Raw genomic sequence first — 27515 nt, 5'->3', positions numbered from 1 at the left:
GACCTATGCCTCGAGGACTTTTACCAAAACCAATACTTGGGGGTCTTCCTAAAACAAATAACAACAAATGTCGACTCAGAACAATCACACCTGATAATGTCTCCCAATTCTTCGCTTCGTCTGACCTCCTGTTCTGAGACCAACACAGTCTGCTTTTCAAGCTCACCAGTTCAGGACTTCTGTCGGGATGACCCAGTGCCAAGGAGCCTCAGTTCGAAACTTCGGATATCAGATGAGAGAAACTAGTCTCCTCATGTGGGGCCCCTGATTCCAGCTGTCTCGGGTCATTGCTTCTCAGCCTCAGTGAGTCCCTGGACTAGTCTGATAGATCATCCGAAGAGGTCCCCGTTCGGGCACCATTTGTGGAGCCGAGAAATTATTAGTAATACAGCATTCATCTCGTCTGGTTCAAAACCACTTGGTCCACTCGTAGACAAATAAACAGGTAGTCGAAGGGAAAGTATAACGAGCAATATTTATTATAAACTCGAGAGGGCACAGGTCTGCACAGCCTCCAAGGAGGGTGTACCAGAGTGAGCTGACGCAGTAGCAAACAAACAGAAAGGTGATAACAGACCAGTTAGAACCAGTTTTCTCCAGTTAGCTTTATGCTCAGACATGTCTTACAGAAATCTGCAGATGCAGCTAACATGTTCTTATCAGTACAGACAGTGTATCCTTGAAAAGGGCAGAGTGCTCACTAGACTAAGGCGCAGCTGGGTTGTTTTACTTGAGTCACATGATTTACAAGAAATCTTAAGACTTAACTTTCGATTATCCAAGAAAAGCAACCCAGTAAGCAACGAAATACATGAAAAAGATGTGCATTAAAACAGTGGCATACAAAATGGAGGAGCAAATGCTCAAACTGAATGCGGCCTATTGCATAATTTCTAACAGCAGCACCACCATCATATGGTCAGAAATCATCCCCAGGTTGTCGTGGCGGGGGTCCAGTAGATAACTCCAGAAGGAAATTGAACATTGCAGTCGGCAAATACTTCAAAGCAAACTGCTTTGCGAGCATCAGGCATGGTCTGATCAATCTAAGATGCCCGGAATTATACGTGACTGATGGGGTGCACCTGTCAGAAGAACGAATTAAAGTTTTTTGGGTCAACTTATGGGCAGCCATGGTAATGGCAGGCTGTACTTAAAAAAGGAAAACAGAGCAAACAACCCCACAAAAAGAGAAAGGGGGAGCCACCTGGAGATGTGAACTTTACATGCGGTGTGGCAGATAAACAGGTATATTTGTTGGTAAAGGAGGCACACCAGCAAGGCCACTTACCTGGGGATGCCTTACAGAAGGGTGAGTAGGCCGAAGGGGGAGTAAGCAGAGCACGGCACTTGCAGCCCAGGCACGCCGGACAGCGGGGCTCAAAATGGACAGACAAGGTAGTGAGTTGAGCCTAACAGCAGTAGGAGGCCAACCACCCCTTGCGTTCGGAGAAAAACCATCAAGAAACTGTATAACCCCAAAAAAGCGGCATGTGTAATGGCCTCAACAACTAAAAGGTGCCATAAATATGACAAGCAAATGACAGGACTGGATTGATACATGGCAAAGGTGATTTATGACCTGCCACCCATTTATGATTTATGACCAGTCACTAGTTTATGTTTTATGATCCTGTTAGAATGAATTATTACACTGTAATATTGATTTATGGCTGGCCACTGTGATTTGTGAGTTCTTGCGGTAAAATAGATCATACATGTTACATAAAACTGGGGCCAAGATTTCCCACAGATAAACAAAGACACGCGTCTGATGGAATTTTATTCACAAAACATTATGCGGGATATGATATGCCTGTATAGGTTGAAGTAGGCTAAGTGTGAGGGTTATGGGCTTCTGCTCTGATTGCTCAACCAGCCAACGCAGCCTAGGTTGCACAACAAAACGGAAACAATGATGGAATATTCTGTAATAATGTTGTTTAGTGTTTAGGCACCTACAAACAAAATAACCACACACCTTTAATGAAAGGTGAGAACTCATGCAAGTTAAACCAAATTAATTGGGAACGTATTTTTTTTTTTAGATAAACAAATTGTTCGAGGCATATGGGCTGCAGATCATAACACTGTGCATAGATCGACATCTGGTGTTGGGCCCGGATGTTTGCAGTTGTTTTTGTCTTGGAAAAGTCTTTGGAAGTCACGAGGTAGGTGACTCCTCCTTTGGATGATAGTGCGCATGGGCATCGGCTCCATCTTCAGATTGTTTTTTTCCGCCATCGGGCTCGGATGTGTTTCTCGCGCTCCAGTTCGGTACCGTTACGGATCCCACTTTCGACGCACAATCCTTCACCCTTTTCTTCGGTATTGTCTCGATCGCGATCGCTACTAGACGTGCATCTCTTCAACGTCGAAGTCCTTGATTCCGATCGTCGAGAAGGCCTTCGGGCCTACCTGGGCCTTTGCTTCTGGCTCATGGAAAGGACTCCCTTTAAGAAATGTCCTCAATGTGGGTCGAAGATCCCCCACACCGATCTTCATGAGGTTTGTAACCTCTGCTTCTCACCGCAGCACAAGGCCAGAGACTGTCCAGCTTGTGCCTCTTTCTGCTCCAAGAAAACCGTTCGGGATCGTCAAGCTCGAAGAACAATGGCTCGCTCGTCGACAGCTATTTCCGATGACATCTTCCAGAAGGGCGTTGATGTGCCAGAACAGGAGCGGATCGAAGAAGGCCCTGTCAGCGCCTCCGAATCCGATGACTCCGACATCGAAGAGATCACTCCTGGGCAGCGGGTCGTAAGTAGTGACGTCGACCCCGACCCCCTCCCCTCATTATCAAAAAAGGCTTCAGTCACACCTTCACCTTCGGGCCCAGGTGCACACCGAGATAGTACTTCACACGCCCCGCTTACGGGCCCGGCAAAGAAGTCTATAACAAAGCCTTCAGGCGACTCGGGCTCGAGTCACCCTGCCGTCGGTACCGACACATCACCGACAAAGAAACAGTCCTCCTCCTCCATGCCGACCACTGCCTCCGCATCAAAGCACTCGACTCCCAAAAAGCCCTTGGCACCGAAATCTACTGGCACCACCCACTTGACTCTGAAAAAAGCATCGGAACCGAGCAAAAAGCCGATCCCGAAAAGTACGGACTCTCAATCTTCGGAGCCCAAAAGTCCCTCAGAACCGAAGAAACAACCGGTTCCGCAGGCTCCCAAAGAGACTATTAAACCACACGGTTCCAAGCCTAAGGAAAAGACCACTGGACACGCCTCCACCAGCTCCTCCACCTAAAAAACGAGACATTGCAACATCTCCTCTCAGGGTCCCTTCTCCACCTCCCCCACCACACCACTCTCCTACACCATCTCCTCCACCAGTAGATGATGATGACACCTCTGATGACACGGGGGTGCGGACAATGAGCCACTAGGGGACCTTAGTCCACCTTTTTCCCCTAACCCCTGGGATGATTACAACACACCAGATGTCTCTAATGTTCCACAGGACAACACCTACCCCTCTAGGCCTTCCCCTCTAGAAGACACCATGGGTTTTAATCAGCTCATTCACAGAGCTGCACAATACCACAGGTTAGATTTAAACACAGACCCTGTGGAAGAGGATTGTCTACTGGACACTTTTGATACCTCACAAAAGTCTATCTCCATTCTGCCTATGTTAAAAGGGATCATCAAACATGCACCTGAGGTGTTTAAAGATCCTGTCAGAGCTATGGTTATTAACCCCAGAATAGAGAAGAAGTACAAAGCTGCCCCAATGGACCCAGTGTACATTAAAGGACACATACCATTGGATTCCCTGGCAGTCTCCAACGCCAGAAAGAGGGCCAACTCTCAAACATTAGGGGACGCTCCACCTCTTGACAAAGAGTCAAAACTCTTGGACGCCTCTGGTAAACGGACAGCATCACAAGCAACTAACATATGGCGTATCGCCAACACTCAAGCCTTGTTAGCTAGGTATGATAGGGCACACTACAATGAGCTAGAAACCCTATTGCTGCACCTTCCCGATAAATATAAAACTAAGGCAAATGACCTCATACAGGAGGGTAAGATCATTACTAACACCTCCATTCGGTGTGCTATAGATGTGGCAGACACCGCTTCACGCGCCATCAACACAAGTGTTCTTCTGCGTAGACATGCTTAACTACGCATTTCAGGTTTTAAACCCGAAGTTCAAACTTCTATCCTAAACCAGCCATTTGACCAACAACACTTATTCGGTCCTACTGTGGATTCATCTCTAGAGAAGATGAATAAAGCCAAATCAATGGGAGCCTTGCAATCGCAAGCTCCCAGATGTTCCTTTCATCGTTCCTCTTACAGAGGCACCTCCAGAGGCTATTCCTCTGACAACCCCTCCACCTCTTACAAGGCTCCCACGTAGACAACATTCTCCAAAGGTTTCCAAAGAGGAGGCTATAGAGGCAATAATAACAAAGGTAGAGGCAAGACCAACAATACCCGCTCTGCCTCCACCCCTACCCAATGACTTCCCTCTGTTCCCCCCTGCCCATTCCACTCCGATCAGGGGAAGACTGCTATATTTCCTGCCTGTCTGCAATAACATCACCACAGACAGGTGGGTGAGACAAATCGTTCAATCAGGTTACTGCCTAGAACTCACTTCTATCCCCCAAACATACCACCCAAACAGCACCCAATGTCACTAGAGCATTTAGCGCTGCTAAAGCAGGAGGTAATCTCCCTCCTACAAAAACATGCAATAGAACCTGTTCCCTTGCATCAGCGAAACACAGGCGTTTACTCCCTGTACTTCCTCATCCTGAAGAAGGACGGCTCTCTGAGACCAATCTTAGACCTCAGATCCTTAAACCTGTACATACACTCAGACCATTTTCACATAGTCACACTTCAACAGGTCCTTCCTCTTCTCTCACAAGGTGATTTCCTTGCCACTCTAGATCTCAAGGATGCCTACTTTCATATTCTCATTCACACCTCTCACAGGAAATATCTCTGGTTTGTAGTGGACCGTCAGCACTACCAATTCAAGTTCCTCCCATTCGGAGTCAACACAGCACCAAGAGTATTCACCAAGTGTCTGGCGGTTGTTGCGGCTCACCTAAGAAGACAACACATCCACGTCTTCCCATACTTAGACGACTGGCTCATAAAAGCCAAGTCATACTATCAGTGTGTACATCATACTCACGCCACAATCCAACTACTCCACGACTTAGGGTTTACAGTAAACCACACAAAGTCTCACCTACAACTGTCCCACATACAACAGTACCTCGGTGCCACAATAAACACCTCCAAAGCACTTGCATATCCCAGCCCAGCCAGGATAGCAAGCATGCAAACCCTCATATAAAAATTTCAGCTGCAACTCTCTCCTCCAACTCGAGTGTTCTTGCAGTTAATAGGGAAGATGGCCTCTTGCATATTCATAGTACCTCACGCAAGACTCCAGATGCGTCCCCTGCAGGAATGTCTGGCACATCAGTGGAACCAGGCTCAAATTCAGCTAACAGATCTGGTGTTGGTGGACGGCCGCACGCATCGCTGTCTCCAGAGGCTGGAACACCAAAAACCTTTCCAAAGGGCGCCCGTTCATCGAGCCGGTTCCACAGATCGTGTTAACAGCAGACGCATCGCTCTCCAGCTGGGGAGCTCATCTATTACATCACACAGTGCAGGGCAAATGGACGCCTCAACAAAAGTTACTTCATATCAATCACCTGGAGTTACTAGCCATCTTCCTAGCCTTGAAGGCATTCTAGAAACAAATATCTGGCAAAGCTGTCCTAGTACGCACCGACAACATGACAGCCATGTACTACATATAGAAACAAGGTGGGACACAGTCCCTACAGCTCTCCCAACTAGCAGAAAGCATATGGAGATGGGCTATTCCTCAGAACATTTTCCTCCTAGCCCAACATGTCCCGGGAGTCCAGAACAACATAGCTGATCTGTTAAGTTGTCAGACGCAACAGATTCACGAGTGGGAACTTCATCCACAAGTTCTTCAACCATTTTTCCACATGTGGGGATAACCAGAGATAGATCTTTTCACCACACACGAAAACGCCAAATGCCCAAACTTCGCCGCCAGATATCCACACCCATTGTCCAAAGGAAATGCAATATGGATGAATTGGTCAGGCAGATTTGCATGTGCTTTTACGCCTCTCTCACTCATTCCACTGGCGATGCGCAAACTACAGCAACATTCACTGACTCTCATCCTAGTTGCTCCAACATGGGCCAGACAACCGTGGTTCACCACATTACTAGAACTATACGTAGTCCCGCACCAAAAATTACACCTCTCCCCACGCCTCTTAACCCAGACCCATGGAGAGATCAGACACCCGGATCCAGCACAGCTCAACCTAGCGATCTGGCTCCTGAGGTCCTAGAGTTCGGTGACCTTAACCTTCCCCCTGACTGTATGAACATTATCAAGGAAGCTAAACGCCCCACCACTAGAGCCTGCTACGCAGCCAAGTGGAAACGATTTGTGATATATTGTCACAACAACACCATCAATCCTCTAGATGTGTCTAATCAACACATCATAGGTTATCTACTGCATTTCCAATGGTGAAACTTAGCATATATATCTATTAGGTTACATCTCGCTGCCAAAGCAGCCTACTTACAAAATATACAACACTTGTCGCTATTCAGGGTACCTGCCATCAAAGCATTTATGAAAGGCCTTAAAAGAATTATTCCTCCCAGGGTACCACCCTCACCTTTGTGGAATTTAAACATAGTTCTCACAAGACTAATGGGCCCTCCTTTTGAACCTCTGTACACATGCGAGCTACAATTTCTAACATGGTAAGTCGCTTTCCTAGTGGCCATTACCTTTTTACAACTCCATCATAACAAAGTGGTTCTCAAAACCAATCCAAAATTCCTCCCTAAGGTTATTTCTCCCTTCCACCTCAACCAGTCTGTAGAGTTGCCAGTATTCTTCTCGCAACCACAAACAGACGTAGAAAGAGCTCTTCACACTCTAGATGTTAAAAGAGTACTGCTTTATTACATTGACAGAACAAAACCTTTTTGCAAGACAAAACAACTTTTCGTGTCTTTTTCACCACCACATAAAGGCAACCCCATATCAAAATCTGGGATAGCAAGGTGGTTTGTCAAATGCATACAGATTTGCTATCACAAAGCAAAACATACATTATCAGTTCCCCCTAAAGCCCACTCTACCCGAAAGATAGGGGCCTAAATGGCATTTTTAGGGAAAATTCCCATAGATGACATATGTAAAGCAGCTACATGGTCTACACCGCACACATTCACAAAGCACTATTGTGTAGATGTGCAAACAAAACAGCAAGCTAGTGTGGGCCAGGCTGTACTCAAAACATTATTTCAAACTACTGCCACAGATACTGGTGGTCGCCGCTAAGGAGGGGTACTGCTATACAATCTATGCACAGTGTGTGATCTGCAGCTCATATGCCTCGAACGGAAAATGCTACTTACCAGTATGCATCTGTTCTTGGCATGTAGAGCTGCAGATCCACACACACCCACACACCTCCCCGGCTACCTTTATCTGTTCCAGTATTATCTTATTTAGATACAGCATACATGGGCATATTATCTGTTTCTCACAAAACTCCATAATTTCCCTGCTGGTGAAAAACAATCTGAAGATGGAGCCAATGCCCATGTGCACCATCATCCAAAGGAGGAGTCACATATCTTGTGACTTCCAAAGACTTTTCCAAGACAAAAACAACTGCAAACATCCGGGCCCAACACCAGATGGCGATCTATGCACAAGGTCCTATGACAGAAAGCACTGTGAATATGCAAATTGTTTTAAAATTGGATTACACACAGTATTACATAGGCTGGTGAAAAATATGCATAGATTTAATGTTCATCATAAAGCAGGTGTTAGCTGTCAATTTCAGGGGTTTTGCAGCAATTTCAAGATACTTTTAGAGCTATTTATTGTTCAAAGGGGAGTAATGCCTGATTGCTATCCCCTCCCATGCACCTCCTTGCTTGACTTTACTCACCAGAAGGTGTCACAGATTTGGCAGTTGTATGTAACTCATAAGTGCTCTGAAACCATAAAAATGTTACACATAACTAATCTGAAAACTTGGAAGCTATAAAAGGTAGAGAAATCTAGTTATACGTTTCTATGGCCCTGATTATGAGTTTTGGCGGTGCGGGAGAGGGCGGCAGGCCACCGCCATGCTCCTGCACTGCCAAAACTCCATGCCGCTCACCAGCTAACAAGTATTTTGTGGTCTGGTGGGCAGGCGGCATGGCGGTGCAGTTTAAAGGCTCATAGTGAGCCTTAAACTGCACCACCGAATGACCACCAGTGCACCTTCCTGCACAGGAAGGAATGCACCATCTCATGCATTCCTTCCAGTGCAGGAACTGGTAGAGCAAAAATACAGGGTGACACAACATGTGCCACCCTGCATGCACCCCATGCACAGGGTAAAGAGGGGGCCCTGCAGAGCCCCCTTTCTTTCCTCTCCGCCTGCAGCTTCATGGAAGGAAAACCTCCATGAGACCGCTGGTGACTCGGAAAGTCGTAATATGCTTGGCGGTGCCTCAGGGCACCACCAAGCATATTGTGGCTCTCAGACCACTGCGCCACCATCAGGGAGCACTGATCCCTGGCGGTTGCAATGGTGCAATAATAGACCGGCTGTGCCACTGTGAGTCTGGTGGTCCATTGACTGCCAGACTCATAATCAGGCCCTATGTATTTTTACAAAGCGGTACAAAAGGGGGTGGTGATGGATGGAGCCTCAGAACCAATCAAACACTCACACCCAGTCAACAGATCTGGGTTTGATCCATATCTGTTGACTGGGTTTGAGTGTTTGATTGGTTCTGATGCTCTGTCCATCACCACCCCCTTTTGTACCGCTTTGTTCGCCATAAGTTGGCAGGGTATGCTCAGACATGAGTCCCTTACTCACTTTGCCACTGGATTCAAGCAAGCCTGGCTGAAGACGGCTGAAATGCCAGAAACCGGTCCTAGGAAGCTTGTTTCCGGTCCAGGGAAGGCATGGCTTGGCAGTTCGGGCTGGACTGTTCCCATGAGGCACAGGGTCAGACTGATTTGCATATGGCCATGTCTGAACTGGGGTGGCAGAGTGGGCTAAAGAACGGTGATGGATCAAACCCAGATCTGTTGACTGGGTGTGAGTGTTTGATTGGTTCTGATGCTCTGTCCATCACCACCCCCTTTTGTACCCCTTTTGATCGCCATAAGTTGGCAGGGTATGCTCAGACGTGAGTCCCTTGCTCACTTTGCCACTGGATTCAAGCAAGCCTGGCTGAAGACGGCTGAAATGCCAGAAACCGGTCCTAGGAAGCTTGTTTCGGGTCCCGGGAAGGCATGGCTTGGCAGTTCGGGCTGGACTGTTCCCATGAGGCACAGGGTCAGACTGATTTGCATATGGCCATGTCTGAACTGGGGTGGCAGAGTGTGCTAAAGAACGGTGATGGATCAAACCCAGATCTGTTGACTGGCTGTGAGTGTTTGATTGGTTCTGTTGCTCTGTCCATCACCACCTCCTTTTGTACCACTTTCTTCGCCATAAGTTGGCAGGGTATGCTCAGACGTGAGTCCCTTGCTCACTTTGCCAATGGATTCAAGCAAGCCTGGCGGAAGACAGCTGAAATGCCAGAAACCGGTCCTAGGAAGCTTGTTTCCGGTCCAGGGAAGGCGTGGCTTGGCAGTTCGGGCTGGACTGTTCCCATGAGGCACAGGGTCAGACTGATATGCATATGGCTATGTCTGAACTGGGGTGGCAGAGTGGGCTAAAGAACGGTGATGGATCAATTCAGATCTGTTGACTGAGTGTGAGTGTTTGATTGGTTCTGATGCTCTGTCCATCACCACCCCCTTTTGTACCGCTTTGTTCGCCATAAGTTGGCAGGGTATGCTCAGACGTGAGTCCCTTGCTCACTTTGCCACTGGATTCAAGCAAGCCTGGCTGAAGACAGCTGAAATGCCAGAAACCGGTCCTAGGAAGCTTGTTTCCGGTCCAGGGAAGGCATGGCTTGGCAGTTCGGGCTGGACTGTTCCCATGAGCCACAGGGTCAGACTGATTTGCATATGGCCATGTCTGAACTGGGGTGGCAGAGTGGGCTAAAGAACGGTGATGGATCAAACCCAGATCTGTTGACTGGGTGTGAGTGTTTGATTGGTTCTGATGCTCTGTCCATCACCACCCCCTTTAGTACCGCTTTGTTCGCCATAAGTTGGCAGGGTATGCTCAGACGTGAGTCCCTTGCTTACTTTGCCACTGGATTCAAGCAAGCCTGGCTGAAGACGGCTGAAATGCCAGAAACCGGTCCTAGGAAGCTTGTTTCCGGTCCAGGGAAGGCATGGCTTGGCAGTTCGGGCTGGACTGTTCCCATGAGGCACAGGGTCAGACTGATTTGTATATGGCCATGTCTGAACTGGGGTGGCAGAGTGGGCTAAAGAACGGTGATGGATCAAACCCAGATCTGTTGACTGAGTGTGAGTGTTTGATTGGTTCTGATGCTCTGTCCATCACCACCCCCTTTTCTACCGCTTTGTTCACCATAAGTTGGCAGGGTATGCTCAGACGTGAGTCCCTTGCTCACTTTGTCACTGGATTCAAGCAAGCCTGGCTGAAGACGGCTGAAATGCCAGAAGCCGGTCCTAGGAAGCTTGTTTCCGGTCCAGGGAAGGCATGGCTTGGCAGCTCGGACTGGACTGTTCCCATGAGGCACAGGGTCAGACTGATTTGCATATGGCCATGTTTGAACTGGGGTGGCAGAGTGGGCTAAAGAACGGTGATGGATCAAACCCAGATCTGTTGACTGGGTGTGAGTGTTTGATTGGTTCTGATGCTCTGTCCATCACCTCCCCCTTTTGTACCGCTTTGTTCGCCATAAGTTGGCAGGGTATGCTCAGACGTGGGTCCCTTGCTCACTTTGCCACTGGATTCAAGCAAGCCTGGCTGAAGACGGCTGAAATGCCAGAAACCGGTCCTAGGAATCTTCTTTCCGGTCCAGGGAAGGCATGGCTTGGCAGTTCGCGCTGGACTGTTCTCATGAGGCACAGGGTCAGACTGATTTGTATATGGCCATGTCTGAACTGGGGTGGCAGAGTGGGCTAAAGAACGGTGATGGATCAAACCCAGATCTGTTGACTGGGTGTGAGTGTTTGATTGGTTCTGATGCTCTGTCCATCATGACCCCCTTTTGTACCGCTTTGTTTGCCATAAGTTGGCAGGGTATGCTCAGACGTGAGTCTCTTGCTCACTTTGCCACTGGATTCAAGCAAGCCTGGCTGAAGACGGCTGAAATGCCAGAAACCGGTCCTAGGAAGCTTGTTTCCGGTCCAGGGAAGGCATGGCTTGGCAGTTCGGGCTGGACTGTTCCCATGAGGCACAGGGTCAGACTGATTTGCATATGGCCATGTCTGAACTGGGGTGGCAGAGTGGGCTAAAGAACGGTGATGGATCAAACCCAGATCTGTTGACTGGGTGTGAGTGTTTGATTGGTTCTGATGCTCTGTCCATCACCACCCCCTTTCGTACCGCTTTCTTCGCCATAAGTTGGCAGGGTATGCTCAGACGTGAGTCCCTTGCTCACTTTGCCACTGGATTCAAGCAAGCCTGGCTGAAGACGGCTGAAATGCCAGAAACCGGTCCTAGGAAGCTTGTTTCCGGTCCAGGGAACGCGTGGCTTGGCAGTTCGGGCTGGACTGTTCCCATGAGGCACAGGGTCAGACTGATATGCATATGGCCATGTCTGAACTGGGGTGGCAGAGTGGGCTAAAGAACGGTGATGGATCAATTCAGATCTGTTGACTGAGTGTGAGTGTGTGTGTGTGATTGGTTCTGATGCTCTGTCCATCACCACCCCCTTTTGTACCGCTTTGTTCGCCATAAGTTGGCAGGGTATGCTCAGACGTGAGTCCCTTGCTCACTTTGCCACTGGATTCAAGCAAGCCTGGCTGAAGACAGCTGAAATGCCAGAAACCGGTCCTAGGAAGCTTGTTTCCGGTCCAGGGAAGGCATGGCTTGGCAGTTCGGGCTGGACTGTTCCCATGAGGCACAGGGTCAGACTGATTTGCATATGGCCATGTCTGTACTGGGGTGGCAGAGTGGGCTAAAGAACGGTGATGGATCAAACCCAGATCTGTTGACTGGGTGTGAGTGTTTGATTGGTTCTGATGCTCTGTCCATCACCACCCCCTTTTGTACCGCTTTGTTTGCCATAAGTTGGCAGGGTATGCTCAGACGTGAGTCCCTTGCTCACTTTGCCAATGGATTCAAGCAAGCCTGGCGGAAGACGGCTGAAATGCCAGAAACCGGTCCTAGGAAGCTTGTTTCCGGTCCAGGGAAGGCGTGGCTTGGCAGTTCGGGCTGGACTGTTCCCATGAGGCACAGGGTCAGACTGATATGCATATGGCCATGTCTGAACTGGGGTGGCAGAGTGGGCTAAAGAACAGTGATGGATCAATTCAGATCTGTTGACTGAGTGTTAGTGTTTGATTGGTTCTGATGCTCTGTCCATCTCCACCCCCTTTTGTACCGCTTTGTTCGCCATAAGTTGGCAGGTTATGCTCAGACGTGAGTCCCTTGCTCACTTTGCCACTGGATTCAAGCAAGCCTGGCTGAAGACAGCTGAAATGCCAGAAACCGGTCCTAGGAAGCTTGTTTCCGGTCCAGGGAAGGCATGGCTTGGCAGTTCGGGCTGGACTGTTCCCATGAGGCACAGGGTCAGACTGATTTGCATATGGCCATGTGTGAACTGGGGTGGCAGAGTGGGCTAAAGAACGGTGATGGATCAAACCCAGATCTGTTGACTGGGTGTGAGTGTTTGATTGGTTCTGATGCTCTGTCCATCACCACCCCCTTTTGTACCGCTTTGTTCGCCATAAGTTGGCAGGGTATGCTCAGACGTGAGTCCCTTGCTCACTTTGCCACTGGATTCAAGCAAGCCTGGCTGAAGACGGCTGAAATGCCAGAAACCGGTCCTAGGAAGCTTGTTTCCGGTCCAGGGAAGGCATGGCTTGGCAGTTCGGGCTGGACTGTTCCCATGAGGCACAGGGTCAGACTGATTTGCATATGGCCATGTCTGAACTGGGGTGGCAGAGTGGGCTAAAGAACGGTGATGGATCAAACCCAGATCTGTTGACTGAGTGTGAGTGTTTGATTGGTTCTGATGCTCTGTCCATCACCACCCCCTTTTCTACCGCTTTGTTCACCATAAGTTGGCAGGGTATGCTCAGACGTGAGTCCCTTGCTCACTTTGCCACTGGATTCAAGCAAGCCTGGCTGAAGACGGCTGAAATGCCAGAAACCGGTCCTAGGAAGCTTGTTTCCGGTCCAGGCAAGGCATGGCTTGGCAGCTCGGGCTGGACTGTTCCCATGAGGCACAGGGTCAGACTGATTTGCATATGGCCATGTTTGAACTGGGGTGGCAGAGTGGGCTAAAGAACGGTGATGGATCAAACCCAGATCTGTTGACTGGGTTTGAGTGTTTGATTGGTTCTGATGCTCTGTCCATCACCTCCCCCTTTTGTACCGCTTTGTTCACCATAAGTTGGCAGGGTATGCTCAGACGTGGGTTCCTTGCTCACTTTGCTACTGGATTCAAGCAAGCCTGGCTGAAGACGGCTGAAATGCCAGAAACCGGTCCTAGGAATCTTCTTTCCGGTCCAGGGAAGGCATGGCTTGGCAGTTCGGGCTGGACTGTTCCCATGAGGCACAGGGTCAGAATGATTTGCATATGGCCATGTCTGAACTGGGGTGGCAGAGTGGGCTAAAGAACGGTGATGGATCAAACCCAGATCTGTTGACTGGGTGTGAGTGTTTGATTGGTTCTGATGCTCTGTCCATTACCACCCCCTTTTGTACCCCTTTTGATCGCCATAAGTTGGCAGGGTATGCTCAGACGTGAGTCCCTTGCTCACTTTGCCACTGGATTCAAGCAAGCCTGGCTGAAGACGGCTGAAATGCCAGAAACCGGTCCTAGGAAGCTTGTTTCGGGTCCAGGGAAGGCATGGCTTGGCAGTTCGGGCTGGACTGTTCCCATGAGGCACAGGGTCAGACTGATTTGCATATGGCCATGTCTGACCTGGGGTGGCAGAGTGGGCTAAAGAACGGTGATGGATCAAACCCAGATCTGTTGACTGGATGTGAGTGTTTGATTGGTTCTGATGCTCTGTCCATCACCACCCCCTTTTGTACCGCTTTGTTCGCCATAAGTTGGCAGGGTATGCTCAGACGTGAGTCCCTTGCTCACTTTGCCACTGGATTCAAGCAAGCCTGGCTGAAGACGGCTGAAATGCCAGAAACCGGTCCTAGGAAGCTTGTTTCCGGTCCAGGGAAGGCATGGCTTGGCAGTTCAGGCTGGACTGTTCCCATGAGGCACAGGGTCAGACTGATTTGCATATGGCCATGTCTGAACTGGGGTGGCAGAGTGTGCTAAAGAACGGTGATGGATCAAACCCAGATCTGTTGACTGGCTGTGAGTGTTTGATTGGTTCTGATGCTCTGTCCATCACCACCCCCTTTTGTACCGCTTTCTTCGCCATAAGTTGGCAGGGTATGCTCAGACGTGAGTCCCTTGCTCACTTTGCCAAAGGATTCAAGCAAGCCTGGCGGAAGACGGCTGAAATGCCAGAAACCAGTCCTAGGAAGCTTGTTTCCGGTCCAGGGAACGCGTGGCTTGGCAGTTCGGGCTGGACTGTTCCCATGAGGCACAGGGTCAGACTGATACGCATATGGCCATGTCTGAACTGGGGTGGCAGAGTGGGCTAAAGAACGGTGATGGATCAATTCAGATCTGTTGACTGAGTGTGAGTGTGTGATTGGTTCTGATGCTCTGTCCATCACCACCCCCTTTTGTACCACTTTGTTTGCCATAAGTTGGCAGGGTATGCTCAGACGTGAGTCCCTTGCTCACTTTGCCACTGGATTCAAGCAAGCCTGGCTGAAGACAGCTGAAATGCCAGAAACCGGTCCTAGGAAGCTTGTTTCCGGTCCAGGGAAGGCATGGCTTGGCAGTTCGGGCTGGACTGTTCCCATGAGGCACAGGGTCAGACTGATTTGCATATGGCCATGTCTGAACTGGGGTGGCAGAGTGGGCTAAAGAACGGTGATGGATCAAACCCAGATCTGTTGACTGGGTGTGAGTGTTTGATTGGTTCTGATGCTCTGTCCATCACCACCCCCTTTTGTACTGCTTTGTTCGCCATAAGTTGGCAGGGTATGCTCAGACGTGAGTCCCTTGCTCACTTTGCCACTGGATTCAAACAAGCCTGGCTGAAGACGGCTGAAATGACAGAAATCGGTCCTAGGAAGCTTGTTTCCGGTCCAGGGAAGGCATGGTTTGGCAGTTCGGGCTGGACTGTTCCCATGAGGCACAGCGTCAGACTGATTTGCATATGGCCATGTCTGAACTGGGGTGGCAGAGTGGGCTAAAGAACGGTGATGGATCAAACCCACATCTGTTGACTGGGTGTGAGTGTTTGATTGGTTCTGATGCTCTGTCCATCACCACCCCCTTTTGTACCGCTATATATTTTTACAGCAGTTTAAGAAGAACTGTTCATTTTTGTTTTTTTTAAATGTAAGTAGCCCAGTAATTTGTAGCCATTTCGACACTAATCCATAGACTTTTTTGTGCATATTGAAATGTTAAAAATAGAAAATATGCTGTAGTACACTATATTTGAAAGAATTCTGTCTTACAGTATATTTAAACATTTTCAACAGATTTATTATTTTTTAATTTATTTTAAGCACAGTGGTACTCCCAAGGCAGTACCACAGTACTCCATATAGTTTTTTTTTAATATGTAGAAACTTAGTAATATTTTTCCCTACCTATTACCACTTTAACAAAGTAGTAATAAGTAGGGGAAAAATATAAAACCTAATACTGACCTAGATCTGAAGGCACAAAACACAGCCAAAATGGCTGCCTTTTGTAAAGGCAGCCATTAGCCAATCACAAAATGACGTGTCATTTCTATGTACCGCAGTACTTGCGCGAAATACCGTGAAATTGCATGAAAGTACCACAACTACAGATATCCCTGAATTAAATAAAAAATACTTACCTTTAGTACCAAAAAGGCTCACCTGCACCCCGTAATGTGTGATCCAACCAATTTTCATTGAAATTACAGCCATTTTCAAGTTACGCATAAGTAGAAAGTCTATGGGAAATGCTTTGGCACCCAAATGTGTTTGGGGACCTCCCTTTTTTCTTTGCAATCCCTTGATGAATCTCCACGAAACGTTGAATACACCACCAATTGAGAAAGAAAAATACATCTGCAAAGTTTTTTGAAGATCCGTCAAATGGGTGCAATGTTATTAATGGTAAAAAATCAGAGGAATTCCTATCTCTGGTAATGCTAACTGTAACTACGTGGTGACTAATGGGTTTCCATAATGAAAATGATATTTTGGTGTGCTGCTAATAACTTTGGCACCATTTGATGAATCTTCCCAAAATTTAAAATGGAAAGTTTTGGGGTGATATATCAAAAAGGGGATACCAAAAAGCAGTTTATCCATGCAGTGTACCACGCAACTTGAGATGCTACAGCCAAAATGGCTGAAGGGAATTACGCCAAATTTGACAGAAAGCTAGATCTTGATCTAAGTTGTGCTTTTTGTGATTTGGTGTAATTTGTTCAGGTGTTTTTGACAAATGAAGGTTGAATTTTTATTGATTTTTTCAGGCTGCAGTTCTTCAACAGAGTACTGCTGTGCCGTGAACTCAATAATAATAATAATAAACAGCTTGTAGAGCGCACGGCTACCTCCGACGGAGTTGTCCCGGTGCTAGTAGTGCTAATTGACCTTGGCATAGGGGCGAGGAACAGTGTATTTAGGGAAGAACAAAGAGCCATGTTTTTAATGCTCTCCTGAACATAGATTCAGATTTGATTCTTCCTAGATGTTCCAGCATAGAGTTCCAGAGTGTGGTGGTTTTAAGCGAAAAGGATCGGCCTCCGGTTCTGGCCCTCGCAAATCGCAGAATGACCAGAAAATTCTGGTCATTTGATCTAAGTGCTCTGTTGTTGCTCTATTTTCGAAGCCTTTGCCTCAGGTAGTGCGGACCAGTGTTGTTCATTGCTCTATGGGCCAAAGTGAGAGCTTTATTCTATTCTTCTTTTCACTGGTAGCCAATGAATATTGAGCAGATGGGGGGTTATCCGGTGACGCATTGGCACATTCCACGCAAGCCTAGCCACCGCGTTCTGGATAATCTGAAGCCTCCTGAGCAAATACTCAGGGAGCCCTAGATAAAGGCTATTTGCGTAGTCAAGTTGGGAGGTGACCAATGCGTGCACCAAAGTCTTCCTACAGTCCATAGGAAGATAGTGAAGGAAGCTCCGTAGAGCCTTCAACTTCCAAAAATACTGCCCAGAGACATGGGCAATTTGCACTTTTGTAATTGTGTATCAAACTTGAAGCCCAAATTCCTGGCAGAAGTAGCTGGAAGAGGAGGTGGATTTAACTCAACCGGCCACCAGGGATCTGGCCCTGGAGTATTAGGTTGGTTAAAAAACAAGACCTCCGTTTAACTGTGTTTAGTTTTAAGCAGTTCTCTGTCATCCAAGATGAGATGTTCAAAAGACACTGCTTAAAATTAGCAAAGGCCGTCTCGCTGTGGTCTTTGAAGGAAAACACTAATTGAGTATCATCCACATACGAGACGACCTTCACCCCATATTGCTCAATAATAGCCGCCAGAGGGGTGAGATACTCATTAAAAAGCGTGGGACTTAAGGTCAAGTCCTGTGGGACCCCACACACAAGGTGGCTGGAGGTGGAAGCATGAGGGTGGAGCATCACTTGCTGTGTGCACCCCTCTAAGAAAGAGCGAAACCAGGCACAGACCGTTCTTGACACCCCTAGACCCTTAAGTCTGTTTAGAAGAATCTGGTGCGACACCGTATCAAATGCTGCGGATAGGTCCAACAGCACCAGCATCGCACAGCTTCCTTGATCTACGGTTTCCCAAATCGTCTCTGCATACTGTATCCGGATCTAAAACTATACTGGGAGTCGGGACTTCCTTTTCTAGAATTTTAGCCGGAACGGGAAGTAGGGAGATTGGCTTGAAATTTTTGGGCTCTGTTGGATCTGCATCTTCCTTTTTCAAAATGGGCTGGACAAATGCATTTTTCCAGCTGGAGGGGTACACTCCCATCACCAGCGAGGTGTTCCAGATGGCATTCAAAACCCGGTGGACCCAAGGGGCAAGTAGGTTAAAAAAATCTGGCAGGACAAGGGTCCGCCAGGGAGCCTGATTTTATCTTGTTAAATTCCCTCAAAGATGCTTCTATACTTAGGGGGCAAAAAACTGACCACATACTAGTTGCACACAGTATATGAGGTGGTAGATATGGTGGTCCCGAGAGTGGAAAGGAGGAGTAGATGTCCTGGATTTTTGTCTGAAAGAAGGTAGCTAACTTTTCACAAAGAGTTGTGGAAGGAGGGATAGTGCTTTTTAGTGCCCGAGGTTTAATAAAAACCCTGGACAATATTAAAAATTTCTTTCATACAATTATCAAAGGTTTTAATCTGATTGACAAAAAAATCCCTAATGGTCTTGCGCATTAGGCTATGAAGTTTTCTTTGCGCTACTTTATATGGACATTTAGCTGCAGGCTCATAGTGTTTACGCCAAGCGCACTCCAATCTCTTGCATAGACTCTTCTCCATCCGGAGCTCATTCGTAAAACAAGGGGCAGAAGGTTTGCTCCTAGCAAGTTTCAAAATATTTCATCCGGCAGTTTTATCCAGGGCTGACACGACCCAATGGTTCAAAATTAATGCATCCTGACTGGGGTCTCCTGTAAGCCGGAGAAGAGTGTCTTGTAGCTTAGAGCCCATTGATTCAGCGGAGACCTTTCCCCAATTTCTCCTGACCTCCAAGGCAGGTCTGACCTGGTCTTTGCAGGAAACCCCGCATACACTAAAAGGGATCAGCCAGTGATCGGATCAGGTCAGAGATAATGGGTCCTCTATCAATACACGTAAACTGATAGGTTGATCACAACATGTAAGGAATGTTGCCCCCACCAGTTTAGGAGTCAGGAACTTGGTCCTCAGTTTCTGAAAATGAAAATAAAACAGCATATAAGGGGGCATGGTAGGGATAGCCTGACCTCCTGGTCTGTGGGTAGAAAGTCACTACAGGATCACGGTACTCAATGCACCCCACCCAACACGAAAACTCAAAGGAGACCTGCAAAATTTCAGCAAGATTACAGTGGGACCAAAAAAGAAAACATTGGGTAAGTGTCCGTGGGGTACTGAACGACCGTGGGTGGGAGGTGCATGAGCAGTGATTAACTGCCCACCTGCAGGGGTTCGGTTCAGGGTCTCACAGCAGGCAGGCCCTACACCAAACTCCTTGCCAGACACAGCTGAAGGCCATTTGTGGCAGTGGTTGGTAACACCTGAAGACGGTTGGGTGCCCACAGGCAGTTGGGATAGTTACATATGTTAATCAAATCATACTTCACGTATAAAAAAGCTAGAAATTCACTGAAAAAATGAAGGTTAAAATGAGGTTATAGTTAGGCAATGGCAATACCTTACCTTAGAAATTCAATAAAAAACACAAAGAATAAAGTGATGGTATAATTAGGTGAAAATGCCACTTAAAAAGTACCATTTTAAACAAAATAACAGTACTGAGATTCACCAGTTCTAGTTAACTGAAGTAACTATAACTTACACACTAGCCATGCACTGTTTATGAGCTCACATACTACACCACTCATGACATGTTCTATTAGATCATTGATAACATCACAGATGACATCTGGAATGACATCATTAATGACATCACTGTGCATGGCAAGCATGCAAGTTATAGTTAGTTCAGTTAACTATAAGTAGTGAATTTCAGTGGGGTTTTTTAGTGAAAATTGTAATTTTAACTCATATTTTCATGTGAAATAATACACAAGCTAACATTATAAACCGAAATAAGCATTGCTTATGAACTCACATATTACATCATCAAGACACACCTAGGTAATAACCTCTGCCACACTGACGGAAGGCAGACCATTCGCCATACCTTACATTATGCCCATAATTCTGTAAACCCGTAACAATTCAAATCACTGGTCAAGACAATACAAAAAGTGTACATTTAGATGGAGGGATCTACCTTGCCACTGCAGAGATCTGCCTTGCCACTGTTTTGTAATTAGTGAGATTGGCAGGCAAATAATAATGAAAGTAACCTTGTAGCCGGGGCTATACCTACTTCCAGTCTGTCCATGACCATAACCGATTGAGACTACTGACCACCTGATCCATTAGCCGCATCTGTTTGAAGGAGGCTGCATCAGTGAAGGACTGCCGAGGCGCTTGCCATCCTCATCGAGGCCTAGTGTTGTAACCTCTGCCAGAAGTGCTGGGCAGGCACACTGCCAAATAAAGCTGTGCCCAGCTTTGGTGTCTGCGCTCCATGGATTCCACCAACGTGCAAGGGAAGGCTGTGTGGGTATGCAACACGAGGGAATCTAAGTATATCAACTTCCAAAGAAAGGGTAATATATTGCAAAAGACTGAGTGCAGTTGCGCATTTAATCACTGCACGAGAGCATAATTCACACCAGTCTAACCACTGGGAAGGCGAGACTGGGAAGGCTGAGCTAGAGGGAATACCAGGGGAGGAAAAGAGAGGAAATAGGACAGGTATGTAGACTACAAGGGAATGCACTCAGGACCACTGTCCTGTGTATTTCCTGAAGCGTGTGGTATTTAATACAACTGTGATTAAAGTACTGTCATTATTGTAAAGGCAAGGCAAGCACTGGTCTGGACGTCAATGTTATTGTGTTTGATGGTTGACTGCTGGGTGCTAAGCTCGAGCACCACCTCACTGCCGCCCTGGAAGCCTGTGAAAGCTTGCCCTCATTACTGATAAGGGCATATTTATAAGGGAAGTGGCAGAGTGAGGCATTAGCCTTCCTGGCTTAACACCACACTCCGCCACTTCAGAAACGCTGGGCTGCACCAAGTTTACAAGAATATATTGCAGCCCTGTGTTTCCCCCTGTGCTGGCGCTAAACTTAGCAGCCTAGTGCCAACGCAGGAACCCTTGTACCATAGTGCAAGGGTGTCTGCGTTGAGGGGAAGATTTTTTATGTGCAGGAAGGTCCCCCTTCCTAGACATAAACAATCTAAAAATGCTGTTTTGTAACTTCTATGTGTGCTGCAGCACACATAGAAGTTTCAAAACTGCATTTTTTTAAATGATTGTTTATGTGCAGGAAGGGGGACCTTCCTGTTCATGAACATGTGTGCTGCACAATGCAGCACACATGAAAACAGAAAAAAGAGGAAACATTGTTGTGCCAGGGTGAGACCAGGTTTTCCCTGGTCTTATTTTGGCGCTGCCCCATATTTACACTGCCCTTGTAAATATGGGGCAGAGACAAAATCGATGGGTGTTGCTGTGAAATGCCCACATCAATACCCAATGCCCTCCCCTTTCATGCTAAGCATAGCGTGAAAGGGGGCCTTATTTACAAGGCAACGTCTCTTCCTGCTATGCCTTTAAACTGTGTTTCAATCCTGTATGATATATCTGAATTGCTATTCATCTTTCATTATACAGGCAACAATTCCGATATAGAAAAGCTAAACCGTCCACGGGAGTGCATCAGGTTTTACTTTCCAGGACGTAAATGTTTTGTTTTTGATCGGCCTACAACTACGAAGAATCTGATGAGACTTAACGAGCTCAGCGAAAATGACCTGGAAGACGAATTCACCAAACCGACAAGGGAGTTCTGCAAATTTATCTTTCAGAAATGTGGAATTAAAACCATCGAAGGCGGACTTTCAGTGACTGGGAAACGTAAGTTTGTGATGCTTTTGCTACTCAAATTTTGATATCCTTAAAATAAGTTATAACCTTAATACACTATGGGGCCGATTTACAAGCCCCTTGCGAGACATTTACGCCGCCGTTGTGTCACTTCTTTGACGCAGCGGCGGCGTAAACCATGTGCCATGTTGCGCCTTATTTACAACGTGACACATCTAGGGAGATGCGTCACGTTGTAAAGCCCTGCGCTACATTAAACCTGCGTCAGGTTTAATGTATGCAGGGTGGGCGTTCCGTCGGAAAAAACCTCGGAAAAGTGACGCAGTGAAATCTACAAGATTTCACTGAGTCACTTTTCCGACGCTGCTGCGTCAAAACCCTGCTCCTGCTTCAAGCAGGCGTAAGGCATGACGCAGCATGTTCGGTATGGGCAGCCCCTGAGCATTGCTGGAGTTGCGTCGTGCTTGCGACACGACTCCAGCAATGCGCCGCCCTTATGCCATCAGATGCATCACGCATCTGTTTACCCTTGCGCCATGATGCGCTGCATTGTAAATGCGGCGCATCTGTGGTGGCGCAAGGGTAAACTTGCGTGACGCATCTTTCCTGGCACATCCCTGCTGATTTGCAGGGATGCGCCAGGAAACATAAATCTGCCCCCAAGCATGCATCTCCACATTTAACCTTAGTGGCCACATGAGGTGAGAAATATTGCCATGAATTTCTAAGTAAGTGCTACTTCGCACTAGTAAGAGACCACAAGGTGACATTTTGGCTCATAACAAAACACCTTAATAAATAAATACTCTTGAGAGGTTGGTATCATACTGCTTAATGGCTCAGATACTTTCTGAGCATTTACAGTTCTTGTTCTCGTTATCTAGCAAAATGATGGCCTTAAGACAGTGGGACTTGCTCCATTTCAGGCGTATACACAGTGGTATGTACTCAGTGCAAGGTTGAGTCAAGAGGTAGAATATTTTTCATTTTTCATACCAATTGTACAAAGCATTAGCAATTTTCTTACATGGATGAGGAGGCCCGACCAAAATATGTTTTTTGTTCATTGCAATTTTTTATTTGATTTACCCAAATGCAGGTAAGTATGAGAACACGTATCGCTCGCAGGTTACAACACTCCTGCATGTGTTAAGAACTGATTTGAATAAGAGTACAAAAGTACTGACAGAATGTGTATATCTAAACAAAGTGTGCTGTTTTGCTCAAGAGGCCTCAGCAGAATCATCCTTCCTGTTGGCAAGGGAATGTAACCTGAATGTTGTACAGCCATGTTGCCTTGCCAAACTGAGTGTATCTGGTATCCAGACTTTGAATTTTTGGCTTTAGTATCACACCAATCTAATCAAGCTCTAATCCAGCATGTGCCCAGATTCCTAGGCCTCTCACTGGACATGAGTATGGTCCTGGACCTGTCTGGTAAGCTAGAGGGGTGCACCCAGAGTACCCTCATTGACAGACATTTGGACTGCTGTCTCTTGTACATTTTGTACATATGGCGGTGGTGGCAGCATACTGTTATTTGTGAATCCATAGTTGTGATCAGACCTTTTCATATGTGTAATTGGAGTGAATGCCTGTTGGGCTACTCATATAAAGTTCTACATCTATACACTTACACAACTCATAGCGCTAACATCGCAAGGGTATGTTGTGCGTCTTGGTGTGTGAAGCCTGCATGGTTCATGCATGGTGTGTGAGTGATCCAAACTAATGGAGGCCTATAGCAACCATTTTGATTACCACAGTCCTGGCCTTAGTACAAGATAGAGGTGAAGTTTTTTTCCAAACATTTGAAATGTATTCCTGACATTCCTGAAGCTGAAGAGAGGGGACCTAGAGAATGAAGTGAGAGAAGTCGATACAGGGTATCTTTAGACCCTCCATTTAGACTTTTGCCTAGCAAGGAACCGCTGATTAGTCTTCTGGAACAATGCCATTTGGTAGAAGGCAGGGGACAGGGGTAGGTCTACAGACTCTGTTGTGCAAAGTGGAGGGAACCTTTAGGTGAGGCCCATAATTTTCTCTTTCCCTGATTACACTTTCATTTGGCTGATAACAGCCTGGGACAGAAACCTCACACCTCACTGTACCCATGTTGTGGGTACAGCAGGCTGGAGACTACTTACTGTGAGAAGCATCAATCTACACAGAGGCTTTGTCTAGAGAGCAGCCTATAAAGGACACTGTTAGAAATGGGGGTCTCTAGTTGGCAAGATCTTGCACCTTTGTCCAAGTAGGGAACCTTCTTCCTGGTCAGGATAAGGGAATTACACTCCTAAAATAACCCCTGCTCACCCCCTTGTTAGCTTGGCACGAGCAGTCAGGCTTATCTTAGAGGCAGTGTGTAAAGCATTTGCACATAACCAACAGTAACACGATGTAAGCACTACAAAACGACACTACACCAGTTTAGAAAATGATCCAATATTTTTATATACTTAAAACAAGACCAAAACGATAAAAATCCACAATACAGTACTTAAAAATCTTCAGTTATCAATATATCCTTGAAAAACAGTTCCTTGATGTTGATAGCTCCGTCCGGGGCTATCACAGCGTCGTGAACAAACAAATCCAAACAGTTCTGGCTGACCGTGGCGTCGCGGTCAGCTACGGTATCGGGAAGACCCGCAAACAGTACCATTCAGAAATGTAGGTCGTTGATGACCTCTTGCTGACACACGCGTTGCAGGTCGATCTCCTCTCTGATGGAATCAGGAGCGCTGGCGTCGGCAGGCGTCGGGTGCTGCGGTGCAAAGTGCAGCAGTGCTGCATGCGGTGACCTCAGGTGGCGGTGCAAGCAGCAGCTCGGTGGCGCCGTCAGATGGCATCGTCGGTTAGACCAGGGTCGCGGTGTGAGATGAAGGCGGTGCTTGTCACGGTGCTGGCAGGTCACAGTGCGGCAGTAGCGTCGTCGTTGCTGAAGCACTGTCGTCGGCTGATGAACTGGAGTCGATGGCACTGGCGTCGGTAGGCCAAGGCTGCGGTGCGGGATGAGGGTGGTGCGTCATGTAACCTTACGAGCGGTACCCTCGAACCACGGTGCAAGCAGCGGCGTCGAGTCCGGCATGGAGCGTCGTCATCAGGGATACCAAGGTGTCGTCGTGAAGCGAGGTGATGCGGAGTGCGGTGCCCACAGGTCGCAGTGCGAGCAGCAACTTGGTGGCAGTGTCAGCAGGCATCGTTGGTGAGACCAGGGTAGCGGTGCGGCATTGCGGCGGTGCCCTCTGCGGTGCCTTCAGGACACGGAGTCGGCAGCAGCGTCATAGACGGCATCGGACTTGAAGTCTTTGCTGTTCCTGAGACTTCTTGAACAGGGGGCACGCTCTACCTCAAGCCCTTGGAGATACTCAGCACAAGTAGAGAAATTTCAGTCTAGTCCTTCCACTGCCCAAGGCAGAAGCAGCAGCTGCAGGCCAACCCAACAAAGCAATAACACAGCGAAGGGGCAGTACTCCTCCTGGCAGCTCTTCTTCTTGGCAGGTTCCTTGATTCCAGCAAGTTCTGAAGTTCTGGGGTTTGGGTCCCCCTTTTTATCCTCAATTTCTCTTTAATCTCTGATGGAAGAGAGGCCTTTGCCTAGACCAAACAAGTTCTGGTCAGTCCTGGAGCACTTTGTTGACAAGACTCCTTCTACCCTTTCACAGTGTAGTCCAGGGACATCAGACGCACCACAGGAGGTGCAGCCAGCATTATGGCGGGAAGGCACAGCCCTATTCAGGTCCCAGGTGCAACTCCCCCCACCCATCTACATGTAGATCTTGCTATTCAGCCCTGTGCTGACTCACCCTGTCTCCTGGAATCCCCCAGCCCCTGTCACTCAAACTCCAGACAAGGAATACACAACCTAGCAGAGGCAGGTCTGGATGGTTAAACAAGAAAATACATACTTTCTAAAAGTGGTATTTTCAAACACAGAATGTTAAAACCACCTTCACTGAAAGATGCATTTTATCATTCTGAGTTCAGGCATACTAAACTCGAATTTCTACCATGTTCCGTGGGTCAGTTAGGATTATAGGATGTAATAATCAAACTGGCCATTCTGGCCTATGGGGAACAGGTAGCCTTGCAATAGTGAAAAACGAAGTAGGCTGTAATTCACTATCACGACATGCCCCACACATCAGGGCATGTCCTACCTTTCACATACAATGCACCCTGCCCACAGGGGTACCTTGTGCCTACCTTAGGGGTGACTAACATGTAGAAAAGGGAAGGTTTGGGGACTTGGAAGTGTGTGCACTTGCCAAGTCGGATGGCAGCCCCCGGCTATGCACAGGCTCTGCAATGGCAGGCCAGAGGTACACTTTACGGGCTGTTTGCGTGGGTAGCACAATCCAGTGCTGAAGCCCACCAACAGCTTTTGATTAATAGGCCCTGGCACTCACTAGGGACTGACACATAAATCAAATAGCCCAATCATGGAAACACCAATCCATAACACATTTTATACAGGAGCACTTGCACTTTCCCACTGGACAGCAGTGAGGAAAGTGCGCAGAATCGTTACTAAGGGTGGGCGGAAATTCTGTAATCGCGTTACGCAAATCTTCGTGAAAACGCTAAAAATCTCCGCGAACACGTGGAAATATCACAAAGACGTGGAAGTTTTTGTCCCGCCTGTTTGCGATGTTTTTTGCGTGATCGCGTTGGAAATGTGTCGCTAACTTGCCCATGCGGTTGCTAATGGGCGCAGACATTTGTTTTCACTTGTCCCGCCCGCTCGCAATGCTATTTCCTGTTCCGGGTCGCGCAATGCATGCTCGCGCCCGTTTGCAATAGGTATTTCCTGTTCGGGGACGCGTATTGCGTGTTTGCGACACTATTTGCTTGCTCGGGGGAAAATATCTTGTGAACTTGCCTATGCGTTCGCAATGGGCGCGGCCATCTTGTTTTTCACTCTATGCTATGGTTCTGGGGCCTGCTTTTCAATCCTCCCTCTATCTTTTCAATCCTTTGTTTCTGAAAACTTTTTTTTAATCTTTTCTATTTATTATCTCTCTCTCTATTTTCCTAATTCTATATTTTTTGTTTTTGTCTACTTTTTGTTTGTTTTTAATTACTTTTTCACTCTTTTTCTATTACCTGCTTTTTTCATTTCTTTTACTTAATTTTTTTATTTTTACCTTTTCTTTTCCACCCCCCACCTACCCCAGAACCATGGCAAACGGTCCAGAGGGCGCATCGCAGCCTGAGCCGCAACCGCCTTCCTGGCGGAAGGCGGCGCCCACAAGGAGTGCAGGCACGGGCCTTATTTGGGGAGGTGGAGTTGGCCGCACTGGTTTTTTTTGTGCAGCGCCACCTCCCCTTAACCCTGGCAGCAGGCGGCAGGCCTGGGTCCGGGTACGGGCTCCGGGAGCGTCGGCAGCGGTGGGGAAAGGTGCGCCGGGAAGTGTTTGGCTGCTCTGGTGTCCGGCGCAGCCAGAACCAGCTGACGCACCGGTGGTCCGATATCCTGGACCGGGAGCAGGACCTGCAGGACCTGCTAGGAGTGGAGGTCCCGGGTCTTGGTGAGTAGCTATTTAATTATTACTACTTTGTGTCTGTTCTTCTGCTCTGTGTTATATATTGCAAATATATTTTTTTTCCGACCAGCTAGAATGCTGCTGCTTACATTACAGGTAATTTACGTTTAAAAGTCTTCTGTGA

The 27515-nt window shown here is 47.5% G+C and overlaps 1 protein-coding gene across 4 annotated transcripts in view; it reads left to right on the top strand.

Moving 5' to 3' along the window:
* LOC146784476 (guanylate-binding protein 6-like) overlaps window positions 1-27515 on the top strand; it is a 735489-nt gene that overhangs the window by 620942 nt on the left and 87032 nt on the right. For 3 of the 4 annotated variants that reach the window (XM_085633273.1, XM_085633275.1, XM_085633274.1), the window contains exon 6: window positions 21630-21872. The exons of the other annotated variant lie outside the window; for it this stretch is intronic. In XM_085633273.1, the coding sequence (XP_085489399.1) occupies window positions 21630-21872 (243 nt within the window). The remainder of the gene's footprint in view (window positions 1-21629; window positions 21873-27515) is intronic. 4 annotated transcript variants of the gene reach the window in all.

Source organism: Triturus cristatus, chromosome 11 (genome assembly GCF_964204655.1).
Source record: "Triturus cristatus chromosome 11, aTriCri1.1, whole genome shotgun sequence".
Taxonomy (NCBI): domain Eukaryota; kingdom Metazoa; phylum Chordata; class Amphibia; order Caudata; family Salamandridae; genus Triturus; species Triturus cristatus.
This window is presented reverse-complemented; position numbering and strand designations above follow the sequence as displayed.